Source organism: Triturus cristatus, chromosome 10, assembly GCF_964204655.1.
Source record: "Triturus cristatus chromosome 10, aTriCri1.1, whole genome shotgun sequence".
In the NCBI taxonomy this organism is placed as follows: Eukaryota; Metazoa; Chordata; class Amphibia; order Caudata; family Salamandridae; genus Triturus; species Triturus cristatus.
The window spans coordinates 784,665,140-784,687,462 of record NC_140593.1 but is presented as its reverse complement, the minus strand read 5'-3'; the positions used below and the strand labels follow the sequence as shown (position 1 = coordinate 784,687,462).

Below are 22,323 nucleotides of genomic sequence, written 5' to 3'. Positions count from 1 at the left end.
ATGGTAACCTCTAAGAGAAAAAGTACCTGTTCCTGCGGCGATAAGGAACTGCACTTTAAGAGATAGTTACTTGTGTTTTGAACTCCTTTCTCTGGAATTGCGACGATGACTTCTGCTGCGACTGCGTGAACGGCTACGGTGACGCCTGTGCCGGTCCCTTGATCTAGATCGTGACCGTTTCCTTTCCCGAGAAGCTGATCGTGAGCGCCGTCTTCTTCTGTCCCGAGAACGTGATCTGAAGAACAAAGAATTTTTAAATGTTTCCTTCATTCACAAGCAAAAAAAAAAAAGCCTAGGTTACCATCAACTACTTAATAATCCATACGTCACACAACAATTTGTGACCCACCAATATAAAAAGTTATATCAAATTAATATAAATGGTCATGTTTCAATCCTCAGTAAAAGGGCCTGATCAGAGTCAATCAGAAAATTAATTAGTAAAAGTAAAAAATTATTCATTGCTGTAAAACCGCCACACAAGACTTCACTGCAGTGTACCAAAAAGGCAGAGGGAGGTCTGATTATTAAACACATCAAAAAAGATAAATTATAGATGGGAGGAAGAAAGGATAACGTTACTTACCCAGTAAGCATCTGTTCTTGGCATTTAGAGCTGTAGATTCACATGCTTTGAATACTCCTGCAATCTAGTGTTGGGTCCGGATGTTTGCAAGTTGTTTTTCTCCAAAGAAGTCTTTCCTCGTCCAAAGAAGTCTTTCCTCCTTTCGGTGATAGCGCGCATGGGCATCAATTCCATTGTTTAATTGTTTTCCCGCAAGAGGGTGAAAATGGAGTAAGAAAGTGTAGTATATAGATGTCCATGCGTATAAATGTGCAATGAAGAACTGAAACAACTATAGGTACCCGGGGAGGCAGGTGGGCGCATGTGCATTGACAGCTCTATATGCTCAGAACAGATGCTTACTCGGTAAGTAACATTATCCGTTCGAGGCATGTGTGCTGTAGATACACATGCTTTGCATTGACTATAAAGCAGTATACTCCCAAAGCGGTGGCTAACCTGTAGGGGTTACAGTATATACTGCACCAAAATGAGGTATAGTGTGTATAGAGTCCAAGGGTCTCCCGAGGTTTGACAGAGGTTAAAGTTAGATAGAACCTTACTCTCTAAAGTGATAACTTGGTCGCGCAGTAAGGCATTATCAGAAGACTGTGTTAAGCATTTGATGTACACACGCAGTCAGCGAATGAATTCACACACTCAAGAACTGAACTCTAGGCCAATTATTGTTGTATAAAAAAAAAAAAAAAAACTGGTTTTATTTCTAGCACCAAGCAAGCCTGGCACAGGTAAGCATAAAAATACTTTGCAGTAGTAGATTACTTGTATGAACACAGTTCAAAATTGCAGTATAACTAGTACGGATTTTGGTTACAGTTTAAGAAGGCAGTTTGCAACACTTACCAGGTATAGTACATTCAAATGAATGGGCTTTTTAAGTAAAATGCAATTTATTACTTTTCAGATTACTTTTGCTAACACAGAGCTAGATCTTAGATTCAGCACTGGGACATTTCCTGAAAACTCTTGAGTAAATTCGTTTTAGTTAGAGGTACGATTTTTAAAGAATATTATTGTATTTCAAAAGTTGACACTTGGAAACCTTTTCACATAGACTCACCAATGTTATCCTTTGGGAGGAAATTCACTTAGCAGGCAAGTTACTTTAACAATACTTTTCCTACTCAGTGCTGGATACCTTGATTCAGTACGGAGACATCTCCTGAAAACAGTTGAGAAAATGTGTTTTGGTTAATCGTATGATTTTTAAGGAATATTCTCAATTTTCAAAAGTCGACACTCAGAAACTTTTTGGGAGATAAAGTGTCAATGCTATTCTATGAGGAAAGAGGTCCTCGGTTTCCAGGTAGGTAATCGATCTTTTGAGTTAGGGTTCTGGGGTAAGACTCAGGGGTATTTTTCCACTCTAGATCGGGCTGGGTCTGGCGGGTGCAGAGTGGGCTGGATTCGCGGTTCCTGGCTGGCACCAGAAGCTGCAGTTCAAACACGTCCAGTGTTCACGGGAGAAACAGCTTGGAAAGCGAAGGCAGGCAGGTCCTCTGGAGTTTGAGGTTGCTGTCCGCTGGACACGCCGGGTTTTGCAGGAGCACGTTCGAGGGGAGACAGGCCGGTAGGGCTGGAGCCAAGTCAGTGGGCGTCGTCCTTATGTTCGCTCTACACGGCTTCTCGTCGTCCTTCTCTTTTTCTTGTGGTTGCTGGATCGAAGGAAGATTCAGGGAGCCCCTAAATACTAAATTTAGGGGTGTTACAAGTAGGTAAAGGGCAGGGACCAATGGTGGGTATACCCCCTATTCTGCCACTCTCCAGTGGGAGGGGGGCAGGAGCCTGTCCACGGTTGGCTGGGTCTCCCCCATCCTCAAGATGGTGGGGACTCGAGGTTGCGCTTTACCTTGCCTCCCCCGCCTTAGGGGTGGAGTTGGAAGAGGTGGGCACACCTCTTCCTCACTTGTTTTTCCTGCCGGTTCACCCGCCCATAGTGGGGGATAGAACCAGTGGGGTCCAATTGCTGAAAGCAGCAAATGGTCTGGAGAGGCTCACAAAGGCGGCATGCCTTTGAAACTTCGTGAACCCTGCCCATCCTGGGGGAGGAGGCTTGGCACCTCGTCCAAGGATGTGCATTGTTTCAAGTCCCCTAGAGCAGCAAGCTCTTGGCCCAGGGGTCCAGAAACATGTCTGGTGGTGGCAGCCTAGGCAGCCACTCCGTCAGGTCACTGGAGGTTGGTCGAGTTTCAGGGGGGCATCTCTAAGATGCCCTCTGTGGTGCATCTTACATTAAATCCCACCCCGTCATCAGTGTGGGTTTAATGTGCTGAGAAGTTTGGTACCAAACTTCAGTCTTCAGTGTTGCCATTATGGTGCTATGGAGTTCGTAATGACAAACTCCCAGCACCATATACTCTTAATGGCAGCTCTGCACTTACAGCGCCCAGGAATGGACCTGGGTGCTGTAGGGGCACAGGGCTCATGCACCTTTACCCTCACCACTGGCATAGAGCACCCAGCTAGTCTGATGTATGCCAGGTCAGTGGTTTGTGGGCATGGCACACAGGGATGTGCCATGTCGACTTTGTTCTGCACCAAGACACGCAGCCTGCAAAGGCAGTGTGTGTGTCAGGGGACAGGGCAACTAAGGGTGGCACAATAAGTGCTGCAGCCCTTAGAGGCCTTCTCTGGTCTCAGTGCCCTGGGTACCTGTGGTACCATTTACCAGGGGCTGACCTGTGGCCAGAGAAGCCAATTGGGTTTAGGCTACAATGCAGTTTTAGGGAAGGAACACAGGCCCTGGGCACCTGATTGGCAGGAGCCCAGGGCACACTCAGTCAAAGCAGATCAGCAATTCAGCAAAAAGTGGGGGCATATCATGCAAGAAAGAGGGCACTTTCTCACACTGCTTGGCCTACATTAGCTCGTTGTCGTGCTAACACATCTACGCAATAATATTTGGTATATGTGTGTGGTGTAGACCATGTAGCTGCCTTACATATGTCAGCTAGCGGCATGTTACCCAAAGAGGCCACAGAAACCCCTATTTTGCGAGTGGAATGCACTCTAGGGGCAATAGTTAATGTTCTTTTAGCTTTAGCATAGCATGTTTGAATGCATGTACCAATCCATCTGGCAATACCAGATTTAAAAATAGGATTCCCTTTGTGAGGTGTAGCAAATGCAATAAACAGTTTTGTTTTGCGAAAGTCTTTTGTCCTATCTATGTTATACAGTAAAGCTCTTAACGTCAAGCGTGTGACGAGTGTGTTCTGCTACAGATTCAGGTTGAGGAAAGAAAACTGGTAACTCAATTGATTGGTTTATGTGAAAGGCAGAAACTACTTTGGGAAGGAATTTAGGGTTGGTGCGGAGAACTATCCTGTCTGTGTAGCTGAAAGAATGGTTCTTCTAAACTTAATGCCTGTAGCTCACCAATTCTCCTCAGTGATGTGATGGCAATGAGGAAAGTACATTTCCATGAGGGATTGCATAGGGCACTTGTGCAATGGTTCAAAAGGTGGACCCATTGGGGCAGGCAGAATCAGTGGTGGCATTACTCTTTAAGCTTTCCATGAAAGCTTTTATTACTGGAACTCTAAATAGTGATAGATGTTGACTATTTTGCAAGTAGGCAGCTACTGCTGCAAGGTGCAAACGAATAGACCTATACGCTAGTCCTGTTAGCTGTAAATGTAACCGGTAACAGACAATGTTTTGTATGGAAGATTCTAAAGGATTGATTTGGTTATTGCAGTATAAAGCAAATCTATTCCATTTTTCTGTAAAGCAAGCTCTAGTGGTAGGCCTTCTTGATTCTTTTTGAATAGTCATACAGGGAATTTGGATGTCTGATTTCTAAATGGTTCTTTGTGAGGAGACTGGAGGTGAGGTGTAGCTTTTGATGTGGAACTATTGACCGCTTCAACAGGGTGGTGTACCATGGTTGACGGGCCCATGTGGGAGCAACTAGAATTAGTGTGAGGGATGTTTGCCCGAGTTTCCGAACCACACACGGAGTGAGCAGGAGAGGCAGAAAAGCGTAAGCAAGTATCCCGGACCAGTTTATCCATAGGGCAAGAGAACTTGGGGATGAAGTTTCCACTCGTGAATTTGCGGTCTCCTTCTGCTGAGGTCGGCAATTTGAATGTTTACTCCTTGGAGATGTTCTGCCAGAAGATTAATCTTGTGATGTAGTACCCATTTCCAAATGGCTTGAGCAAGTGTTGCCCCTTTCAGTAAGAGGGACTGAACCTCTTGTTTCAGCAAGTGTGTGTGTTCTGGAGACAACTTGTGACCGAGGTGGAATGTGTGGGGGATTGCTAGTAAGCTCCAGGCAATAACCATGTTGGCTAATTCCAAGCACCCATTTGTCTGATGTTATAGAGTGCCTAACGGGGAGAAATTGTTGAAGTCTTCCCCCAACAGGTGTAATAAGGGGAGGGGGGGGGGGGGGGAAGAAAATGGAGGAGCGTGAGCAAGTCATGGTTTGTTGGAGGAAGGGGGGTTATGGGGTGTGTTGCCCTTACCTTTGAAGTTGTTGCCTCTAACTCCTCGAAAAAACCCTCTGGAAGGAGAGGACTGGTTGTTCTCTTTATAAGTGGAGGTATTTCGATCCGGGGATGGTGTTTTTGACCCCCTCCTCTGAAAAAATGAGTGACAAAAAGAGCCTCTGACGTGCTCTCATAGATTTAGCTACCTCTGTGTCCTTCATTTTCTCTAATGCCTGGTCGACGTTAGGACCCAATAGGTGTTTATCAAAGGGTGTGTTAAGGATGGATTGTTGGACTTCAAGTTTAAACCCTGAAATCCTTAACCAAGCGTGTCTCCTGATCAAAACTGGTGTTATTCTCTCTAGTTGCGGTGTCTGCAGCATCTAGAGCACAGCATATAGAGAAATGAAAAATGAGCTTACCCTCACATTTACTAAGTCCTGTGTTTAGCCTTTGCTCATCTGGGCGGTATCGGAGCAAATGCTCCTTTTCGTGCCTGGTCATACCTGGCTAAGAGGCCCTGCGTATTTGCAATGCGCCATCAATTACTTTGTTTCAAATCAAGATATGCTTTATTCACACACACTAGCCGGCAATTTTGCAGGGCAAGTTTTACTTATTTATATCATTCATAAAGCACTGTCACCTAAACGGTATCCTGGCGCTAAGAGAAACTAAAGGGGAGGAAGCGTCAACAATTCCTACAGTGTAAGCAGAAGTTAAGCTTGCTAGAGAGATATGGTGTTAAACACATTTCCACAACTTTTGGGAACAGCCATGTTTTTCTGAAGTTCTAGTCAGTGCCTATGAGGTTTGCCAATGCCCCATAATGCCCCAGTGATAAGTGCCATCTTCAAACTGGCCTTTTCAGTCTCCCAAGTATTTACAACTTTTAAATGGAAACACCAGATTAACTGTAATCACTTATCTAAAACCATGTTTTTGTTGTAAAATATAAATATTTGACACCTAGGGCCTGATTCAAAAGCATTTTCAGCCGCAAACAGAATAATCTTTAGGGCCCCATAAGTGTGTGTGTGTGCGTGTAAGTAGTATGGTTTCTTCACCCGGTTTGAAAAAACTCACCTCTTTTAGGGGAGGTGGGAAGATTGGATGTGAATCTAGTAAAGTCTGCAAGCTGCAATACTACTCCTACAGGGAAGTAACCATTTTGTTTTCCAGCTTAAATCTTTTCTGAATTCACATTCCGTGTATGGATTATGTGGCAGTAAGTCAGTGTGTGTTTGCAAACAGGGGTCTTTAGACCCGTTTTACATGCACTTCCTGGTTCACTTGGATATATATACGAAGTAGTGTTTAGTGAACATTTGGGCTGATGACCATGGCACTGCCATGCCAACTGTCATGTATGGATGTTTTGGCTATAAAAAGGTGCACTTCTTTCTAGTGGGGTGTGCCCTTGGTCTCTCTTCTAGTGGTACCTCCATGGTACCATATAGGATGTTTGGATGTTATATGCAACCATTGCAAGACGGATAGTACACATTACTGGTAAACACATGAGTGTGTAATAGAGTAAGGAGTGCTTTTTCTGTATGCATCTTTGGCTGCTATAAGGCTAGTAGTTGGACTGCCTGTTTAACATACAGCTGCGATATCATCATCTTTGATCTCTTAACTTCCCTGTCTTTGTAACCTGCTGGTAGGTATCTTGTATTGTGAGTGACTTCTCAGACTATGTTGTGACATGATAGCTATTAAAGTTATTTTGAGGCTAAAGATCTTTAATAGTGCCTCTGTTCAAATGGTGTTTTCACACGTTAAATTAACACCAAGTGTACGAAACTGTGTTTCTGTAACACACACACATTTTGCCAGACTACTAATGCACTTTGACTTTGTGCCCTGGATCCCCGTTAATCAGGTTCACAGGGCATGTGTTCTTTTCCAAAAATGTACCTTGTTCCCCCAATTGGCACCTCTCTGACCACATATCACTTATAAAAAGGTACCGTGGGTACCAAGGGCACTGGGGCTAAGGAACGCCTCTAAGGGCTGCAGCACTTATTGTGCCACCCTTAGAGGCCCTGTACCTTTACATACGCACACACTGCCACTGGAGGCTGCGTGTTTTGATGCAGAACAAATTGAAGAGTCGATATGGCACACATCCCTGTGTGCCATGTGTAGGAAGCTGGCTCTGTGTATACTTTACCAAAGTGAGGTATAGTGTGCAGAGAGTCCAGTGGAACCCAAAAGGAAGGCAGAGGTAAAGTAGAAAGCACCTCACTATCTATTTGTGGTAGTGTGGTCGAGCAGTAATGCTTTATTAGAGGACAGTGTTAATCATTTGTTGTGCACACTAAGTCAGCAAATTAATTCACACTCGAAGACTGAACTTCAGATCAATTGTTTTGGTATGAAAATATTTTTAGTTATTTCATTTTCTAGAACCAAGCAAGCCTAGCACAGGTAAGCAATACATACTTTACAGTAGTAATGCAGTTGTAACAGTTTGGATTGCAATTGTATATGCACTTTGTTGGGATTACAGTATTAGTACTGAAAATGTAATGCTTTGGGAAAACAGTACATATACTTTGGATAGGCTTCTTAGTAAAATGAGCAGTAGATTACTTTGCGGATTACTTTTCTTACACAGTACAGTATAGTTGGATTCTGCACTGGGACATTTCCGGTAAACAGGTGACTAAAAGGGTTTGTTATTTAGTACAATTTTAAAAGGATTTCTTAGGTTTTCCAACTCCACACTAAGAAACTTATCCTAGAAAACAGTCAATATTATCCCATTGAGGAAAATAGTGTTCTCGTTTAGCAGGCAAGTTCTGGGTTGTGGGAGTTGCTATTCTGGGGTTAGACTCAGGGTCAAGGGTGTACTCTCGTTACACCCTTAGCGGCACTAGGGCGGCCGGGTGCTGACGCCCAATGTTATCCAATGGGGGATAGGGGGCCTCCGGTTGGTGGCTGCTGACAAGCAGGCCACTGGGTTGTGGGAACAAAGCTCCTACACTTAAGTTCTGGGCAAATGGGGGTTCAAGCCAGCACAAAAGGTGCACCCTCAGCAGCACTGGACCAGCCGGGTGCAAAGTGCTGTTTGGTGTCAGGAGCCCTGTAGCTTTCAATGGGGAGTCTGATTTACAAACACACTGCAGGCTCTGGGACAAAGGTCTTCTGGGTGCGACAACCACTTGAAGAGGTAAGCTGGGATGCTGGGGGTTGGTTTGACACAGTTGGTTGGGCCACCCAAGGGAGTGGGGCGTCGGGAGTGGGGAGTCTGGTGCAGGGGTGCCTTTTAAGGTCGGATCTTCATACTAGCTCCTGGTGGGGGGGGGGGGGGGGGGGATTTTGCAAAAGCAGGTTTGAGGGGGGGCATTTCCCTCTTGTTAGATGCTGCACGGCTGTTCGGTCCTTCTCCTTGTAGTTTCTTCTTTTGTCTGAGGAAGGAAGGTTCAGGGGTGCCCCTAAATACTAGATTTAGGGGTGTTACAGGTAGGCAAAAGGTAGGGACCAATGGGTCCCTTCCCTGGGGTGGGTACACCTCCTATTACACCCTCCTCTAGTCGGCGGGGGGGGGGGGGGGGGGGCATGAGCCGGTCCCTGGTTGGCTGGGTCCAAACCCATCTAAAAGATGGCGTGGACTGGAGTTGGCAGAGGTGGGCACACCTCTTTTCCTCACTTATTTTTCCTGCCCAAAGTGGGGGTCAGAACCAGTGGGGACTAGTTGCCGAGAGCAGCAAGTGGCCCGGGGAAGCTCACAAAGGGGGCAAGACTTTGAAGCTTGCCCTTTGTGAACCCTGCCCATCTTGGGGGAGGAGGCTGGGCACCTCGTCGCAGGATGAGCATGGTTTCAGGCCCCAGAGAGTAGCCAGGGGTCCCAAAACATGTCTGGTGGTGGCAGCTGAAATCAGCCACTCAGCCTGGACACTAGTGGTAGGTTAGTTTTCAGGGGTCATCTCCAAGATGCCCTCTTGGTGCATTTTTCATTAAATCCCACACTGGCATTAGTGTAGGTTTAAATTGCTGAGAAGTTAGAAACCAAACTTCTCAGTTTTCAGCGTAGCCATTATGGTGATGTGGAGTTTGTAGGGACAACCTCCCAGCACCATGTACTCTTAATGGCAGCACTGCACTTACAATGTCTAAGAATGGACTTGGACACTGTAGGGGTACAGGGCTCATGCACCTGTACCCTCACTGCTGGTATAGTGCACACAGCTAGAGAGGTGACTGATCTATGCCAGGGCAGTAGGTTGCAGGCATGTGTGCCATGTCGACTCTTCACTTTGTTCTGCACCAAAACACGCAGCCTGCAGTTTCCATAGTTGTTGGGCTAGGGTGGAGTGCGCTAAAGACTGTCCCTCCTCGTTTATGTAAAACATGGTGGTTGTATTGTCTGTTTGTATTAACACCCTTTCCCGGTAGAGTCTGAAAGGCTTTTAAGGCTAGGAACACTTTAACTGCAGGAAATTGATGCGTTTTACCACATCCTGTTGTGTCCACAATCCCCTTATGTGAGAAAGTGCCATCTTTCTTGCATGGTATGCCCCCACTTTTTGCTAAATTGCTGAATGTACTTCGATTGAGTGTACCCTGGGTTCCTGCCAATCAGGTGCCCAGGGCCTATGTTCCTTCCTTAAACCACACAAACTCCAAATTGGCAAACCCTAGCCACATGTCAGCCCCTAGTAAATGGTACCCAGGGCCTTGTGACCAGGGAAGGCCTCTAAGGGCTGCAGCACTCATTGTGCCACCCTCAGAGGCCCTGTACCCTTACACACACACACTGCCCTTGCAGGCTGAGTGTCTGGGTGCAGGACAAAACAAAGAGTCGACATGGCACCCATCACTGTGTACCATGCCCATCACCTACACTGCCAAGGCATATGTCAGCCACCCCTCTAGCTGGGTGCATTACGCCTATGGTGTGGGCACAGGAGCAGGAGCCCTGTGCCCCTACAGTACCCGGGTCCATTCCTGGGCACTGTAAGTGCAGTGCTGTCACTTAAGAATACATGGTGCTGAGAGCTTGTCAAACACGAGCTCCACAGCACCATATTGGCAACACTGAAGCCTGGGAAGTTTGGTATCAAACTTCTCAGCACATTGAACCCACACTGATGCCAGTGTAGGATTTAATGTACTAAGCACCCCAGAGGGCATCTTAGAAGATGCCCCCTTACAGCTAACTTGCAATCCACGTCTGCTCTGAGGCTGCCCAGGCTGCCACACAGCAGACACGTTGCTGGACCCCTGGTTGGGAGAGCCCCTGCTCTCCCGGGCCTGCAACAATGCACATCCTGGGTGAGGTGAGAAATCTCCTCCCCCAGGATGAGCAAAGGGAAGCTTCAAAGGCATGCCGCCAGTTGGAGTTTCCCCAGGCCACTGCAACCCCCCACTCTGGCGGGAAGCTTGGCCGGAAACCCCATACAAGGACAGGGGATGTGCCAGCCTGCCCACCCCACCCCTCAGGTGGGGGAGGCGAGGTGAAGCACATCTCCGGGCTCTCGCCATCTTGGAGATGGGAGGCCCTACCCTATCAGGATTAGGCTACTGCCCCCCTCCCACAGGAGAGAGGCAGGATAGGGGGTGTACCCACCCCAGGACAAGGACCCATTGGTCCCTGGCCTTCACCTACCTGTAACGCCCCTAAATCTAGTATTTAGGGGCCCCCTGAACCTTCCTTCCTCAGATTCCAGATAGAAAAACGACAAGAAGAGCAAGAAGAACAAAGACCTGCCCTGCAGCTGCTAAAAAGAGAAGAAGACACCAACTGCTTTGGCCCCAGCCCTACCGGCCTGTCGACTCTCGAACCTGCACCAGCGCGGCATCCCACGTGGCCAGCAACCTCACCAACCCCGGAGGACCTGGCTACCCTTTAGCTCTAAGCCCCTGGGACTCCCACGAGTAGAGGCTCTACTCAAGAAACCTACTTGCTATCCCTGGCACCAGCCCGGGACCGCGAACCCAACACACTCTGCACCAGCCAAGCCTGGCCAGTGCCGGAGTGGACAAAGACCCAGTGGACAAAGACCCAGAGGACGACCCCACGGCGACTGACCCAGAGTCCGGCACCCAAGGACCCCCCTCGACATCCCGGAAGAAGCCTGCAGCCTCAGAACCAAGTGCCACCCCAGCCGCGATCAACCAGAGGGTAAGATTCCCGACGTCAAAAGGCACCCCTGCACCCGGCGCCCTGCGACCCCCTGTGCCCAATCCCGGGGTACCCACCTAACCTACAACTACCCAACTTACCTCTCGAAGTGGTGGTGGCACCTGAAACATCCTCGTCCCCGAGCCTGCAGCCTCTTTCCAAACCGGAACATTCCCATTGATTTCCATTGAGCGCCCTAAGGCTCAAAAGCACCCTGCACCCAGCCGCCCGAGTGGCCCTGGCAGTGCCCTCTCTACTCTAACCTACTTCCCCACTTGCCCTGAGTAAGTGACCAGGAGCCCAGCTCCCACAGCCGCGTGGCTTGCCAGACAGCAGCCACCAACCAAGGCCCCCCTATCCCTCATAGGATAACATTGGGCCCAACTCTCTCTGCACCCGGCCGTCCTGAAACCGCTGAGGGTGAACCAACTGTACTTACCTGACACTGGGGGACCCCTGAGTCCATGCCCGGAATTTCAACACTACCAGTCGAGTACTTACCCTTAAACCGCTAACTTCATTTTCCTCATAGGGTAACATTGACTGGCTTTTTCTTCAAAAATCTTCTAAGTGTGAACTTTTCAAAACTGCAAAAATTCACCAAAAATCAGCCAAGTGACAAAAACGAATTTACTCACCTGCTCCTAGGTGAGCTCCCAGTGCTGGATCTTGTTGCCCAGCCCTGACTCTGAAAAGTGTTCACAACTATACTTACTTCCAACTCATTTTTCTCCCATAGGAAACCATTGTCTGCTTTTCTGTGAAATTTCTTCTAAGTGTCTACTTTTGCAAATTTGAAATATTCTTTTAAAATCGTACCATTTCTGCAAACGAAATTACTTACCTGCTTTTGATAAGGACCCCAGTCCTGGGCCTAGGCACCCAGTCCTGGATTACTAAAGTAACGATTAAGTACTCTACCTGCAATTTGAATTTCTTGCCATAGAGATCCATTGAATGTTTTCTGTGAAATATTTTCTAAGTGCTAACTTTTGAAATAGCTAAATATTATTTAAAAATCATTACAGTTATTAAGTCGACTTTCATCACTTGATTCTGAATACTGACCCCAGGCTGGTTCTAGGATCCAGACCTGGAATTCCAAAAGTAATCTGAAAAGTAATTTATTACAAATAACCTAAATTTACCATTGAGCTCAATGCATTGTTATGTTTAGGAAATAGGATTGTTTATTGCAACCAACTGTGACTGTTTACACAAATTTATTGCTTGAAACAAAAGTATTTATATTCAACCTCTCATTCTGAGAAAGTATATTTTTACCCCCTTTGTGGTTCTAAAAATAAAACAAGCATATATTTTATATATACAAATCATTGGCCTAGAGTTCAGTTATTGAGTGTGTGAAACCATTTGCTGACTGAGTGTGTACAATAAATGCTTTACACTGTCCTCTGGTACTGCCTTACTGCTCGACCAAGCTACCACTTTTGAGAGTAAGGTCATACCTAACTTTGACCTCTATCAGCCTCTGGGGGACTGTGGACTCTGTACACCCTGTACCTATTAGGGAACAGTATATACAGAGCCACTTTCTCACACCTTACTTTCAGGTTGTTCATGTGCACTCCCCATCCTACCTGGGAAGCATTGTGATAGTCACTGCTGGAGTGGGTTGTGAGAGTCTCCCCTGTGCAATTTTCTTTCTGTTCCACCATGCCATCTCTTGATGAACTGTCTTTGTGACAACCGCTAGATCCTCCCAACTCCCCATTGCCTGTGATCATTGTTCATGAACCCATTCCTGGAACATTATCATGTGCAGTTGAATGTTTGGGACTAGGTGAATGCATGAAGCCATCATCCGTAGCAGTTTCCCCACTGTCCTCACCATCAGAGCTTGCCCCTTGTGGTATCGATGTGGTTCCTTCAGTATTGCGAACGTTCTTTTCCTGCTTTGGAATACCTTCGCTAGTATGGTGTTGATTTCTGCCCCTAAAAACACCTTTACTTGCTCTGGTGAAGATTTGTCCTAGTGTATTGAGAAACTGAGTTGGATCAGTGTCTGTATGACTTGCTGTATAGTTTGCAGAGATTGTAGGAGTTTGCTCTTACTAACCAGTCATCCAGGTACGGATAAACATTAATTCCTTTCCGTCTTAGGTGGGCCGCTACCGCAGCTAGGCATTTTGTGAAGACTCTTGGTGCAGATTTCAGTCCAAATGCTAGCACCCTGAATTGGTAGTGTGTTCTGTTGATCACAAATCTTAATAGACCCTTGTGTCTTCTGCTCATGGGAATGGGCGAGTATGCGTCCTTTAAGTCTATAGTTGCCATGTAGTTTCCAGTTTGTATCGGAGTTCTAACCTCTTACAAAGTTGTCATCTTGAATTCGAGTCTTTATGAATTTGTTTAGGTACCTTAGGTCTAGTATTGGTCGTAAAGTTCCGTCTACATTTGGATTGAGGAAGTACGTGGAGTAAACACCCTTGCTCCTTTCCCGGTGTGGTACTTTCTCTATTGCCTCTTTGTTCAGAAGTTATTGTGCTTCTTCAAGCAATTGATAGTTCTTTTGTTGAATGCACCATGCTTGGAGGTTGTTTTGCAAGCTCTATGCAGTAACTAAAATGTATAATGTTTATTATTCATTTGTCTGCACTAATTTTCTTCCACTCTTGGAGGAAGGAACTTAACCTGCCTCCTATTGCTGTAACATGTTGGAGAATTGTTTGGTTATAGGACCATGATTTTATTTTGTGCCTGTATCTTGTAGCACACTGTGCATTGTTTGAGGGTGTGCAACCCTTGGAGTGAAGTCACATGGAAGTGGTTTGTGGTCACTCTATGCAGTTGGGCTCTTCCCCGCGGGCGCCCTCGAAAGGATTGCCTTCCATGTTGGTAGTCAATTTTGTGGTTGTTGACCCAGTTGCCCGTGGCTTACTCCTTGGCAACCTTGTTGAAAGGTTTGGTGTGAGGTTGCAGGTTGGTGGTTACCCCTGCCTGTTGGTCTCCGTGAGGGTGTGCCTCTACGCATGCCTCTGAACTATAGTGCCCCTATGGGCCTTGCTGCTTCATTGTCCTTTTTTATTTGGTTTAATTTCTCATCCACAGCTGTTCCGAATAGCTGTTCACCATTCAACGGAGAGTTTAGTATGTTCTGTACCTCTGGTTTGAAACCGGAGATTCGTACCCAGGCGTGTCTTCTCACAGTAACCCCGATCATCATTTGTCTGCTAGATATTTCTGTAGCATTTAGGGTGGATTTTAAACATGTTTTCGCAAGGTTTTTTCCCCCTCTTCCACTACGGGGTTTGCCCTTCTTTGGAACTGCTCTGGCAGGTGTTTTAGTAGCTCTCCTGCCTCCTTCCAATGATGATATGCATGTCTGTTGATCAATGCATTAGAGTTTGCGATGCACCACTGTATCGCTTCATTTCTTTCCACCTTTCTTCCCATGAGATACATTCTCTTGCTCTACTTGTCTGGTGGGGGGCCAACATTGGTGGGGACATTAGCTCTTTTCCGAGCCATGGAAGTAATAAGCGAGTCAGCTGGTACCGACCCTCTGATGTACATAGGATCCTTAGAGGAACGCTTGTACTTTTTCCTCCCCTCTTGGTGCGACTGCTTTACATGTGGTATTTTCTTTAAAGGCTGCTTTACCCTGGTTCAGTACACTTGGCAGCATGGGAAGGAATTGACTCCATGTCTGGGTAGGTAGCAAGGTTTCTAGTAGAAAACATGTTTGGGGCTTTTCTTCCTCCAATTGCACTCCATAAGTGTCTGATGCTTTCTTTAGGACTTGGTTGTACATCCCAATGTCACCTGGTGGTGAAAGCCTTGATGGATATGTATCCACCACTTCTGGTGATTCGGCGTCAAAATCTTGCCACTGTAGGTCTTGAGCCTCCGAGGTTGCCAAACCCTCATAGGTTTGGTCCTCTTCCTCTCCTTCGGTGTTGAAAAAGTATTCTTCGTCCGGTTCTGGAGTTGTTGGCGGCTCTAGTTCCTCTACCTCCTTTGCGATGTCGGTTGAAATTTGCAGCGGAATTTTGAATTGGTTCATTTTCTCATCGAAATCTGTCTTGCGTTGCAAGATACTCACCATTTCGGCTTCGAGCCTCTTTTTATTTTCCATCTCGGGCGCTTGTGTTTCGGCGTCGAGATCTTCTGCCTTTCTTTTCAAGCTTGCCGACGCCGCTGTCGAAGCTTGTTTAACCCTCTCCTTCTTCGAAGAGGCCTTTTCGTGACGGTCTTTCGACGACTGTTTTTTTCTAGCGTTTGCCATCTCAGAGTCTTTGTCTAAGGATCGACGGACTGTTTGTTCTCGGACGCGTTTGTGGTACTCTAATGTATCGACGCCGAGGCTCCTTTGAGGATTTTAGAGTCACTCTTTCGTGGGGTGCCTATCTTTTTCGGGGTTGATGGTTCTCTTACCTCCTTCGAAGTTTTCTTTTCGACCTCTACGACTGGGACGTACGTGTCCTCTTGGCCTTCGGCGACACTGTCCTTCTCTTCGCTAGCGAGGCCCAGGTCTCGATGAGATGGTGGTGGGCATTGACCCTGCATGCTGCAATTTGCTCTTCTACGTCTGTTCTCCTCAAAGTTTTTGGGGTGAAGGCAGAGCATGTGTTGAAGTCTTCGCCTCGGTGGTCCAGTGGCAGGCAAAGGTTGCAGACTGGATGCGGATTCTTCTGTGCGTACTTGTGGTGACAAGTGTCGCAGAACTTGAATGGTGTCTTCTCCATTACCGCACACAGGGATCCCTATGTATGGGCATTCTTCGTATGACGTTGAATTTAATCTTTTTCTTCTTCGCAGTGCCCCGGCTCCCAGACTCTAAGGCCGGTACGTCAAAGAACTTCTCCTGTTCTGTATACTTTTGTTAATTTTCGTCGATTCTTCTCTCCAATCTTCAGGAGCTCGTTCCATATCGATCCAGACCCAACGGCGGAAAAAAAGAATCTGAAGATGGCGACCAAAAGGTGGAAGTTTCCAGAGGAAGCACGTCGACGTCACAGAGGAACGTCAAATGGTGGTATGGCAACACCCACCAACAAAAAAAACAACAACAAAAGGAGAAATACAATTCCGGACCCAACCACTAGATGGCAGAATAATGCACAGCATGTGAATCCAGAAAGGATTCACACTGCAAAACTTTCACTAAAAAGTTTGGGATGATTTTAATGCGGTTACTTGAAGTCACTTTCAGTGACAAAACTCCAGTAGGGAGCCAGCCATGGGGACCAGCAAGGTCCTCAGAATCAACCTCAGCAGGGGGAGCAGTCTTTAGTCAGTTGCAGGCACTTTTATCCTTTGTAGGTCTTTCCTATGAAGTGGTCCTGATGTAAGGGACCCAGGTTGTTAAAGATGCTCAAGGATGCTGTGGCTGTGATGCGATCGACTGAGGTCTTGCTGAAACAACTACTCAGTCCACAAATAGTTTGAGGCGGTCCTAATCACAGGGTCGACGTCTCTAGAAGTCCTCTTGGTTCTCGCAGCAGTCCATTATCCCAGTCATGGGCCAATCCTTCCTGGGTCGATAACTTGTCTTTTGGAGGTCCCAGCTGCACTCGGATGATACTCCAGGACCCCATGTGTAACCAATATGTGTACAGGGGACTAAAGCGCAACAAAAAGGTCATTTTGCTAAAGTTGCACACTGCAAATTGTTAAGCTAATTTTCGACCTGAGAATCAAGTGAGCTTAAAGTAACGAGTTGTTTGATACCTTCTATTGGTCGAATTGTTCATGTCAGCACAGCAGATGGGTCAGCACCCAACTCTACTCTCCAATTAGGCACAGTAAAAATGACAGTTTAGTGCCATTTCTATCAAAATATGTCAAATTACATTTTCTGCCCCTGGGATATATTGCACCCTGTCTTAGGACTCGATCTGCTTGCCAGAGTGTTGACTTACACATATACAAGGGGAAAGTCTAGCTTTGCCATTACTTTAAATGGCAAAGTATAGTCAGCTGTTTTTTTAAAATGCTCTTTGAAGCGGCCCGGCCTTTCTCCCCTCCTAATCCTCCTCCTCCGTTCTTTCTTCCCTCCTCATTGACTGCTGGAGACATGTTTGGACCCCTTACTTTGCTGGGCGACGGCCATGGGTAGAGACAAGCCAACCAAGACCCCTGTCACCCAGACTAAAATAGACCAATTAACTACCACGCACTCTGGGGCGACTAGAGGAACCACGGACAAAGATGCCCCACCCACTGCGGACCTCTCCACCATCCTTCAGGCTACCCATGCCTCGCAATCTTCGGTGGAGGGCAAGATTGCCAAAGTCTGGGTCGATGTGACCCTTATTCGGCAAGACCTTCGAAACGCCACGGCCCGGATTAAAGATGATGAATCCCGCATTTCCACCGTGGAAGATGAGGTCCAGCAGCTTAAAGGTCAAGTCGCTCGTCTCCAGTCTCACACCCAGGAGCTTCATCGGCAGGCGGAGGATGCCGAAAACCGGTCCCGTCGCAACAACCTTCGCTTGGTGGGGTTTCCGGAGGGTGCGGAGCAGAGCTGGGCGGCAGACTTCATGGAGCGGTGGTTGTGCTCATGGATACTGGAGGGCTCCCACTTCACATGGTTCGCGATCAAACGGGAACACCACTAACTTGCTCCTAAGGCGCCTCTGGGGGCACCTCACAGACCGATCATAATACGGATCCTCAATTTTAAGGACCGCGACTGTTCTGGCTGAAGTCCGTAAGCAGCTACACCTCAAATATGAAAATCAAATGATCATGATCTTACCCGACTACACTTGTGAGGTCCAGGGCCAGCGCCACTCCTTTGGGGGAAGTCAAGCAGAAGCTGCGTGCTCTCAATATACAATACAGGCTCCTCTTCCCAGCTCGCCTGCAAGTTGTGTTTTCCAATAGAACCCTCTTCTTTGACACCCCTGAGGAGGCATGGACATGGGCAACAGAGGAACGCCCCCTACAGGCCGGCAACTGGAATCAATCGCCCGCGAGCACCGCTGGAGGTCACCTGGGACGCTCCCCGGGGGCCCCCTAGTCATGCAGCGGTCTGGCTCCTCCGGTCGCTCAGACCCGAGGGTGCCTCTCAGCCATCACTGTTGGACCTGCCCGATACAGATCTCTCTCGTAGCCAGACGCTTCTCATGGATCCCGCATGAGCCCACCTCTACCTTCTGGTTGCAACTGGCTCGGCGACTAGGCATCAGCTCATCACTACTTCAATTTCCCGATGGACACATCTATGCACATCCTAATATGATGAGGGGTCCTCCATGATTCCCCATTCCCAAGCATTCTAGTTTGGTTCTCTTAGTTTTCCACTGTTAGGGCGACTGATGCTTCTGTTCCTGAAGTATAGCGTTGGATTTGGGGGGGGGGGGGGGGGGGGGGGGAGGCTGTTGTCCCAAGTTGTATTATTGGTTTCCTTTGTTTATTGCACAAGCACTTCTCAGCTGCGAAGCGAACATGCAGAGACCCACACTGTCGATTTATACTCGCTATCCTGCCCGAATACACAACCTTGCCCGCACCCATCGCCCAAGCCGGGTTCCAACCCTCCACCCAGTCTCCCCATGTCCGACAGCTATACCGGGATGGCATCACTCTACATGTCCTGGAATGTTAACAGCCTCTTAGATAAGGTCAAGCGCACTGCGGTCCTGCGATATGCCCAGCGAGACACAGTGGACATACTGATGCTTTCGGAGACCCACCTGGTAGGCAATCACTGCGCTTTCCTGGCGGGCTATGGTTATGGTGGTATCTGGCACTCTGGCTTTACCCGAGGATCACAAGGGGTGGCTGTCCCGATACGATGCGCTCTTCCATTTGTGGCGAGTAACGTAATACTTGACCCTGGGGGCTGCTTCTTTATCTTGGAAGGGAACATTGGGGACTGATACCTGAACCTAATCGCTGTATACTACCCCCCCCCACCCCCCTGCTGTCCTCCACACTTCAGCGTCTCACCACACTAGTAGCTGCCCTGCCCCCAGGAACGACTGTCGTGGGGGTGGACGTCAACACTGTTATGGACCCAGGCCTTGACACTGCTGCGGCCCCTTCAGTCTCCAGAGTTGCGCAGTCCACTATCGAATTGGGCTGCTACTCTGAGCCTCAGAGATGCCTGGAGGCTCTGGCACCAGACTACTCTGCTTTACATCCATTTATCTGCCTCCCACCACACACATGCCGGCTGAATTAGCTCTTCCTGCTGGCCTTGGACTGCCGAACAATTCAGGCCATCACCATCCTCCCCAGGGGTTATCAGACCACTCCCCAGTGACTATGCAGATGGCCAACCTCCTGGCGTCTTCCCACCCGATCTGGCGGTTAAACGCCTGGTTCCTCCAGGACAAATAATTCGGCTACAGATAAGGGGGGGGGGGAAAGAGCTTCGTCATTACTTCTTCACTAACCAGAGCTTTGTTTCCTCTCCTGGCACCCTATGGGAGGCAGGTAAGGCCACCATCCCCTGCTTTGCCAAAGGCCAACTCAAACTCCAACGTACGGAGCAGGACTCCCGGCTCACACTTCTGGAGGCCCAGGCTGTCCTGCTTGAAGCCCGACCTCCAGAGAAAAGAACTGAGGTCCAGCATCAAAAGCTGGCATTTCTGAGGGTATGGGGACTTGCGCGGCGCCTGCGGCTCCGCTGGAGCCGCGGGGGTGGAACCACCCTGACCCTCGGCCGAGTCGCACGACCGGCGAGGGGAGTCCTTAGAGCGGTGTCGCTTCTTGGAGTGCTTCGACTTACCCGAAGACTTGGAGCCAGACGATCGATGATGACGACGGCTGCGGCTCCGCGACCGATCCTTGGACCTCCTCCTGGACCGGGATCGAGAGGGGCGCGGAGCCGAGTGGCGAAGCTCGAGAAGCTTACGGGACCGCTCCCGTCTAGCCTTTGAGGTCAGGGCCTTGCAGTCCGAGCACGACGCCGCGTCGTGGTCGAGGCCCAAGCAGTAAAGGCACCGGCGGTGATGGTCCGTAACCGACATCAAGCGGTTGCAGTCAGCACAGGCTTTAAAACCAGGCATCCTACCGGCACCGGAGTCGAGACAAGATCAAAAAGGATCGAAAAAAGTCAAAAAGTGACTAAAGGGGTAGCTCTCCCGGATCTGCGCTTACTGGCGCGGAAAAAAGAAGAACTGATGTCAGCGCGCGAGGGCGACGTCTAAGTACTCCGACGACGTCATTCCGGCGCACGACGCAGACGACTGACGCGGAGCCGCAGGCGACGCGCAAGGGGTATTGCTGACGAAAAATCTTCCGGATCCAGTCTGACGCCTGGGGATAGTCTAAGGTGAGGAATCTAACGTGTTTCTTTCAGATATGATTTTTAACTAATATTTAGCTATTTCAAAAGTGAGCACTTAGAAAATATTTCAGAGCAAACAATCAATGATTCCCTATGGAAGGAAATGTAGGTTACAGGTACAGTAGGTTATCGTTACTTTTGTAATCCAGTACTGGGTGTCTAGACTCAGTACTGGGACATTTATCCAAAACAGGTAAGTAATTACGTTTTCAGATGTTATACGATTTTTGAAGAATATTTAGAAATTGCAGAAATCAACACTTAGAAGAAATTTCACAGAAAAGCAGTCTGTTTCCTATGGAAGAAAAAGGAGTTAAAGGTAAGTATAGTTGTGGGTACTTTTCAGAGTCAGTGCTGGGCACCGAGATCCAGCACTGGGAGTTCACCTAAGAGCAGGTGAGTAAATTCGTTTTTGGTACTCGGCTGATCTTTGGTGAATATTTTGAGTTTTGAAAAGTTCACACTTAGAAGAATTTCCAAGAAAAAGCCAGTCAATGTTACCCTTAAACCGCTAACTTCATTTTCCTCAGGTTAACTACTCGACTGGCAGAGTTGAAGTTCTGGGCATAGACTCAGGGGTCCCCCAGTGTCAGGTAGGTACAGTCAGTTCACCCTCAGCGACTCTAGGGCGGCTGGGTGCAGAGAGAGTTAGGCCCAATGTTACCCTATGAGGGATAGGGGGGCCCGGGTTGGTGGCTGCTGTCGGGCAAGCCACGCGGCTGTGGGAGCTGGGCTCCTGGTCACTTGCTCAAGGCAAGCGGGGAAGTAGGTTAGAGTAGAGTTTTCACTGCCAGGGCCACTCGGGCGGCTGGGTGCTTTTGAGCCGTCGGGCGCTCAATTGATTTCTATGGGAAATCTCCGGTTTGGAAAAAGACTGCAGGCTCGGGGACGAGGACTCTTCATGTGCCACCACCACTTCGAGGGGTAAGTTGGGTAGTTGGAGGATAGGTAGGTACCCCGGGATTGGGCACAGAGGGTCGTGGGGCGCCGGGTGCAGGGGTGCCTTTTGATGTCAGAAATCTTACCCTTTTGTTGATCGCGGTTGGGGTGGCACTCTGTTCTGAGGCTGCAAGCTTCTTCAGGATAGTCGAGGGGGGTCCTTGGGTGCCGGACTCGGGGTCATAGTCGCCGTGGGTTCGTCCTCGTGGGTTTAGTTCACTCCGGCACCGGCCAGGCTTGGCGGGTGCAGAGTGGGCTGGGATCGCGGTTGCGGGCTGCTGCCAGGGGTGAAAGGTAGGTTCTGAGTAGAGCCTCTACTCATGGTCGTCCCAGGGGATCAGAGTTCAAAGGTAGCCAGGTCCTCCGGGGTTTGAGGTTGCTGGCCACAAGAGATAACGGGTTTGGAGCAGGAGCAAGTCCGAGGTCGACGGGCCGGTAGGGCAGGGGCCAAAGCAGTTGGTGTCTCCCTCTCCTTTGCAGCTGCAGGGCAGGTCTTCTTTTCTTCTCGCTCTTGTAATTTCGGAATCTGGAATCTGGGGAAGGAAGGTTCAGGGTGCCCCTAAATACTAGATTTAGGGGCGTTACAGGTAGGTGAAGGCCAGGGACCAATGGGTCCTTGTCCTGGGGTGGGTACACCCCCTATCCTGCCCCTCTCCTGTGGGAGGGGGGCAGTAGCCTAATCCTGAAAGGGTAGGGCCTCCCATCTTCAAGATGGCGAGAGCCCGGAGATGTGCTTCACCTCGCCTCCCCCACCTGAGGGGTGGGGTGGGCAGGCTGGCACATCCTCTGTCCTTGTATGGGGTTTCCGGCCAAGCTTCCCACCAGAGTGGGGGGTTGCAGTGGCCTGGGGAAACTCCTAGAGGCAGCAGGCCTTTGAAGCTTCCCTTTGCTCATCCTGGGGGAGGAGATTTAGCACCTCACCCAGGATGTGCATTGTTGCAGGCCCGGGAGAGCAGGGGCTCTC

General features: G+C 48.6%; 1 protein-coding gene across 4 annotated transcripts in view; it reads right to left on the bottom strand.

Annotated features, from left to right (window-relative positions):
- The window catches only part of LOC146789998 (putative RNA-binding protein Luc7-like 1), a 183,268-nt gene that overhangs the window by 48,214 nt on the left and 112,731 nt on the right, over positions 1-22,323 (bottom strand). For all 4 annotated transcript variants that reach the window (XM_085628318.1, XM_085628320.1, XM_085628317.1 and 1 more), the window contains one exon: positions 71-235. In XM_085628318.1, the coding sequence (XP_085484444.1) occupies positions 71-235 (165 nt within the window). The remainder of the gene's footprint in view (positions 1-70; positions 236-22,323) is intronic.